Raw genomic sequence first — 7291 nt, forward strand, 5'->3', positions numbered from 1 at the left:
CTTATTATTATTGTTACATAGTTTCGACAGTCATACGTTCCATTACACAATAGAATACACAAATGTGTTAGCAGAGTGGGAATGGTTGTTATATATAAAACACACCATGCCATAAAATGATAGTAGTCATTAAAGAACACTCAATAAAAATTCATGAGGCACTATTTTGCAACATCATTATGTTAATTAAGTGCTTATGCAATATAGGCATAAGGGTATCACATTTTTAATTGTTTGTTAATAAGCGCTGCAAGCAATATAAAATTAGTTCCATATGTAGTATAGTAGTCGGTGACTCCTCCTCACAATCATCTCATATAAAGGTAGACTCTTCTGAAATCATACATTGATCCGATTGTATCTTCCCTGACATCTCTGAAATACAGCAAACACATGATGGTCAAATATGGCACCTTACTATATATGTATCCGTGACAACGCGTTACACAGCTCTATATGATTGTGTACATACACACGTCACTCACTTATATGTTAGAAGTACAAGTGTACATCAGTATGTAATGTTTCTTTAAATTTGTAGCAGGCATAACTATGTATATGAAGTGAACATTGCCTGTATACTGAAAAATGTGCGCGCACATCTTAGTGTGCGCACGCACTTCACGCTTGGCTGCACTAACTGTTAGCGCATGCGCAAAACAAAGCGTACGTTGTGCGTTCAATACATCTTGGAAATACCATTAAACATAAAATCTTTATTTCAAATACAATGAATACGAAACTACATTCGTTCTAAACGAGTACATCTGTATTCTTTTTAAACAGACGTGTTTGGACAGAAAGGACGGCCGATAACACAATGCGCAAATGCAATACGTGTGACGTCATGTTAAACCAGCGTGAAACGCACGCTAACACTCCTCCCACTCAAATAACATTCGGCTAACGCCCAGTTGACGCCTACAAACACTGAGCCGCACACATGACACACTGCAGTTACCGTTACTATAACAAAACATGACAGCCAATAGGCTTTGAGGCGCGCACGTCGCTTGGGGGCGGGACTTACATCCGTAATCCTTTTTAAGGACGCCTTGGGCCATGACAAGGGTCCCACGTCATACGTGGGGGACCCGCTTTTAAATGTTGCATGATAACAAAACAGGTATGTGTTATAGTTATGTTAAAATGTTGCTAATTTGGTTAAAGGGATAGGAAAGTACGTATATTTATTCCGTCAGCAATGTGTACTACTCTTTCAGGTTATACTATATTGTATTCGGCAACAATTTCTTTGTGATCGCTACATGTTATGCAGTCTGCAATGTTACGCTGTATCCACGCATTGAAAGGGAAAATGGTGGTTAAAAAAAAAAAAAAAAAAACATTTAAACGCACAGTCAACGCATAACGGTTGTTATATTTACCATTCTTCTAGAATTAACTCTTCGTCTGGCTGCAACTGCTCGCTCCAGAAATGCAAGGCATTTTCATCCACGCTTGACCCACCCGCTGAATCCAGTATGACACACATCTCCTCCATGAAGCGCTCATAGGAATCGCCACTGCTTTCTTCAAACAATTGGTCGGGAGGTAGGTTCATTTCTTCGGGTTCCCATTCCAATGCTTTTTCAGCTGAAAGGCTTGGTACATAATCATAGTACTTTTGTTGTTGTACAATGTGGGTTTCAGGAATGGAGGGTGCAGATATTGCAGCAGGTATCGATTCACACGGAACAGTAGTAGCGGATCCATTGCTATTGGCATTAGGAATAAATATGCCTTTCACAACAATATATGTGCCCTCTTTCAGGGTAAAATGCTTTTCCTTTGCAATCTTCCAGAAACCATAGGTGTGTTCTAGCTTATCCTGCACACGTTCAAAAAAGTCATTAGTTGATAAAGTGAATCTTATTGAGGAATTAAAATTCCGCGCATGCCTACGGTCTTGGTAATAAGGATATTTAGCTCGAATCAAATCATAGATTTGGCGTGTGCTTGCTTTGTGTCCGCGACTGTTCAAAATTGCTTCTGAAACCATGTACTTATAACCTAAGAGGGGATTCATATGGTTAACGAATTCATCAGCCATGTCAGAGTAGCAAAAAAGATGTGTGCAGTTCTGTGTTCTTTGCTCATCAAAATGATTATGCTCAATGGCTAACAAATTCCTGTATTTCGTTTTCAAGGTCAACAAAAGTAACTACTTTTACTCCTTATTTCAAACGCCAATTGGATGTGTCCTTTTAATTGGTTTAACTTTAGTGGTTAGTGATAGGCGAATGTGGGAAAAACATGTATCATTTTTTTATCTCGTTTGTGAAAACATTCCTACACTTTTATTTCAGTAACATTGAGTTTTCTAGAAAAATAACAAAGAGCACTGTGTGAAAATAGTGCTTAGACAGCCATATCAGTAAATACACACACCTGCAAAATGAAATGTTTTTTTCCCACATACATTTCTGTGTGTATTTGAACTTCTGGTTAACTACCTGTCTGCATGAGTTCAAATACGTGTGTATCTATATATATATAAATATATCTCTCTCATAAAAATATATATATATATATATATATATATATAAAGTGTATATTGTACTATATGTATAGTGTGTGTGTGTGTGTGTGTGTGTGTATATATATATATGTATATATGTATATATATATATATATATATATATATATATATATATATATATATATATATATATAAATTATTTTTTTTTATATTGCAGGAGTACACACAACATATTGATGGCAGTAAGTAGGCCTTGTATGAAACCTATTTAAATGGTGATAAACATGAGTGAATTAAGTAATAAACATTTGTTTGCACCCAATAATGTTAGAGGCTCACACTTAGTATATTTGTCAAACATTAGGCCTGTATTAGTTAAATAGTGTGTTTTCACAAGGAAGCATGAAGTGTATGTTTTTTGTAAATACATCTATACCAGTTTAGATAGTACTATATATACACACACACACACACACACACACACACACACACACACACACACACACACACACACACAGTGTGTGTCTGTGTGTGTGTGTGTGTGCATATATCAATACATACTACATATATTTTAGTATAAAATCAGAGATGTTCTTGAAACAAGAACACATAAATGATTAAAGGACAACATTACAATGGCCAGCAAAGGTAAGTAATATTTAACACAAAATCCTGCTGTACACGTACAAGAAAGATGTTTGCAGTTAAATAGGTGCTTTTATAATTGCATGAAAATAATATGCACATGCAATGATTACATCAATTAACACACCCAAATGCAATGTTTTGCTGCAAAGTCAATGGCAGCTTCTCTAAACTTAGCAACTGGCTCCTGGTGGACCAAAACTGAACAGACGATTAAAACATAAATATTTATAACACTATTCATTAATTAGGAGTGTTAACATTTCCAAATCTTCACGTGTACAAGAACATACTTGAAAGTTTGGAAACAACACAGTCTTCAGCATACATACAATAGTAATTAGATAATCTGAAGTCAACAAAACAAGGCCAAAGACATATTTTGTGAATTATAACATTTATTTTTTTTGTTCCTTTTGCGAGCGAGTAACAGGCCTGCTTGTTGTCTCTTGAATTTTCCTTTTTCTTTTGCCACCAACTTTAGGCACAACAGAGCCACTTTGAGTGGCCTCTGGCACTTCACGGGCAGGGCTTGTGGCCAGTGACTCACCTACAGGGCTTGTGGCCAGTGACTCACCTACAGGGCTTTTGGGCAGTGATTCACCTACAGGGCTTTTGGGCAGCGATTCACCTACAGGGCTTTTGGGCAGCGATTCACCTACAGGGCTTTTGGGCAGCGATTCACCTACAGGGCTTTTGGGCAGTGACTCACCTACAGGGCTTTTGGGTAGTGACTGTTCACGGACAGGGCTTGTGCCCACTGACACATGTGAGCAAGTTGGTAGACACTGCACAAGTGATGGTTGGTCTGTTTCATGTGTGTCTTGTTTTGTTTTTGTCGCCTCCTTTGTAGGTGTCTGCTGCTGAATTTGTACAGATGGCAGCGGTAGGATGTCATCAGGAACCTGCACAGCAATGTCTGCTACTTGACCGGTAACATTTGGGCCTGGTGAATGAATATCAGATGAATGTGGTGAAAACTGACCTGCATGAACAGATCCTGCCTGTGAGGTGTTGAATTGTGGTACATTAGTCATTCTCCAGTAATTAGCTTGTGTTTGATGAACAACTAATGCTTCGAATGAGGTGTTGATTTTTTGCAACTGTTTAGGCACTTCAATGAAGACTCTGTGGAGATGTGCCAATTGTGAAACTGTTTCTTCCTGCAGTGCAATCATCCTTTCCAGCACTGTCATCAGGTCAGAATGGCGACGATTTTCTGCTTCCACAATTTTTCCCTCAGAAGCTACAATTGCATCATATGTGGTATTTGCTGGACGTTTTGGCGGTAAAACAGTTTCAATTGGAACCTCTTCATGGTCACTTGCTTGTATTTGTGTGTCTATGGCGGCGGCGGCGGCATCATCATCATCATCATCATCATCATCATCATCATCATCATAATCCTCTTCATCATGTTCTACAAATAAATGTACACATTATTAAATGGCATGTTAATCTCTGCTGTGTTACTATGTAATTCTACTGTGTCAAAAGAAACAACTAACATGTTTCCATACGTTTTATAACCTCACATTAAAAACTACCTTGACTTAAGAATAATGTTTGGACTCAGTATGAAATATGAGTGAATGAAAACTTGCTGTAAACTCACAACTCCTACATGATAGTTAACATCACTAACACAATACATGTTGCCTTACACTTCATTTTCACATACACTAAGTAATCGTATTTAAAAAACATGTGCAAAACAATTAATGAACATGACAACATAACATATAGAAGAGCACATATTATATGGCCACCAACTGATACACTCACCTTCTAGGTGTGTTGAGCTGGCTGACCCAGGTGAAGACACTTGTTCCCTCTCAGGTGACACATGTCCTTCAGGGGCAACTATATATAACAATGACATAAGTTTTACATTTACATGTGTAAATATTGAACAAACAGTTATTGTATGTTCTGTATTTATGAGTACGTAACAGCATCAGTTCCTTAACCCAAAATGTGTGTGTGAAAGTGAACATAAATAGTTGTAATAACAATGTACATGCCTGTGTACTTAGAACTTTTGAGTTCCCTAACATAAAACATACTATGTTTCTGCAGTAATGCGTGAGGATAAATAGATTAAATTTGTACATAAAAATCATATGTTGTGTAGTGATATCAGTATCATAATGTACATAACTATCATGAGATGACCATTCACAATGGTTATCATGAAGGTGGTCATATTGCAAAAAGTGTTGTTTTTGGTAGAGGATATGTGTGGTACATTAATATAAGATGTGGCACACATGAATGTGGCTGTGACTCAACAAGACAACACATGCAGTGTGTGATAATGTGTCGTTGATAGTAGTAGTTCAACTATAGATATGAGTGAACTAATGTGTGAGGTACGCTTTGATAAGTAATGAGTTGTTGGGGCATTTAGTAGCTAAAGTGAAGCTTTCAAATGAGTGTGATTAACTTCAGTTGTGCTAGTCAGGTTGTAAGAACGGTATTCACTTCCCCAAAAAGCCTAATCAGCCACACCTTTCAATTACTTGAAACAGGTGAAAATGGTGTGAACTAAGTTGACCCTAAAATGAGGCTGTAATTAGTGTGTGTGCTGAACCCCACCCCCTCTGTTGAAGTGTATGCTGTGATGAGATATTAATTGCAGCTGCTTTAACACAATGGTAGATGAGCTAAATAGTCGTGTGCAGTTTTTAAATTATGAAAACAATGACATAAAATATGATACGTGTGCCTCATTATGCTGTCTGTATATGACTTAAAGCAAAAATGGACCTTTTCATAAACAACTATAGATGTGTTAGTGCAAGTGATGTTTGTAGGCCGTTGCATGCAATATATTTGATGCATGCTTAAAATAGGCAGTAATGTCATGTTTGTCGGAGTACATTAAATAAAATACACAATAATATTATACATATTTATGTTCTGTACCTGTAGCTAGTATTAATTTCTGATTAACATGTGTTACACATGTGTACTACCCTGTTGTTCCCCATCTTCGCCCACCATCAATTGCTTCCACTGCAGCAATGCATTTTGGGAATTCACATGTAAATGAGCACACAATGGCACGTGCTATATTAGTTACTGCTTTTAGTAGGACTACAACATATATGTCTATTTTGAGATATATATATATACAGAATCAGACATATACATATATAGATGCAGGTATGCTTATATTGTGAAGACAGTATAAAAAACAGTGTAAATATGCAAAATAACTGTAAGCAACGACACACTTAATATTCACGAACATTAATATTTCTCACCTGGTGGAAATTGTGAGGGATAAATTCCTATATCACGGTCACCAGGTAAGCCTTCCACGACGACGGGAAGTAATTTTGCCCGAAGCAGCTCCTCCAATGGACTTAATATGAGACGTTGTGGTGTCGGCCCACCTCCAGTGCCAGTAGCATGCACGCGTTGGTGTTGTATTTTCTTTTTCAATTTGGACCTAATATCATCAAATCTCTTGTGACAATTCCGCTTGTCCCTCACATGATTCCCACACGCATTGACACCAATGACTATTGTGTCCCACATTTCTTTTCTGCTTGCTGAACTTGTCCGCCCTTGAAAAACATATAAAATATATGATGTACATTAATAATAATAGAAGCACCAGTTTCCTACACTGCTAGCTGTTCCAAGAGATAGCAAACATGCTGTTTTATGTGTAATATGTGAAGCACATGAGCATTCACTACTAAACCTATACATGTAAGCAAGGTTGCGTTCATATTGTATGCAGTTATGGCAAATTGACCGCCTGTGTTTAGTTGTCCTTGTAAGGCATGATAAAAAGCTGTGTTTCCAGACTAATTAACATAGAAAGATATTCTGAACCCATATTTGCATATGAACAAAACTCAGATGACCTAGGATCACATGTATTTGAATAATAAATGTAAAGGTACACTTACCTAGTAAATGTCCATATATACTGTCATAGTGCTCCAGAATGCCAGTGACAAGAGCTGTATTTTCCTGGTCATTGAAGCGAGGATTACGTGGCTTCTCCACACGTTTCTTCCGAGCAGGTTTAGGGTCAGAGCTTGGCTGGTGCTGACTGGACTCTCCTTCGTCCAATGGAAGAGCCTCCAAAATCTGCCCACCAGCAAGCACGCCACCACCATCCACCCCATCAGCAACTGCGCCACC

General features: G+C 37.7%; 1 protein-coding gene across 1 annotated transcript; it reads right to left on the reverse strand.

Moving 5' to 3' along the window:
* Window positions 1–3501: 3501 nt before the first annotated feature.
* LOC142494641 (uncharacterized) lies at window positions 3502–5009 on the reverse strand. Its single transcript, XM_075599073.1, has 2 exons — window positions 4913–5009; window positions 3502–4547 (listed from the first exon to the last, which is right to left on the reverse strand). Exons 1-2 carry the CDS (start codon window positions 5007–5009, stop codon window positions 3526–3528), a joined length of 1119 nt encoding a protein of 372 aa, XP_075455188.1. The 3' UTR covers window positions 3502–3525.
* Between the last annotated feature and the right edge of the window lie 2282 nt (window positions 5010–7291).

The sequence above is a fragment of the Ascaphus truei genome, chromosome 5, assembly GCF_040206685.1.
Source record: "Ascaphus truei isolate aAscTru1 chromosome 5, aAscTru1.hap1, whole genome shotgun sequence".
NCBI classification, from domain to species: domain Eukaryota; kingdom Metazoa; phylum Chordata; class Amphibia; order Anura; family Ascaphidae; genus Ascaphus; species Ascaphus truei.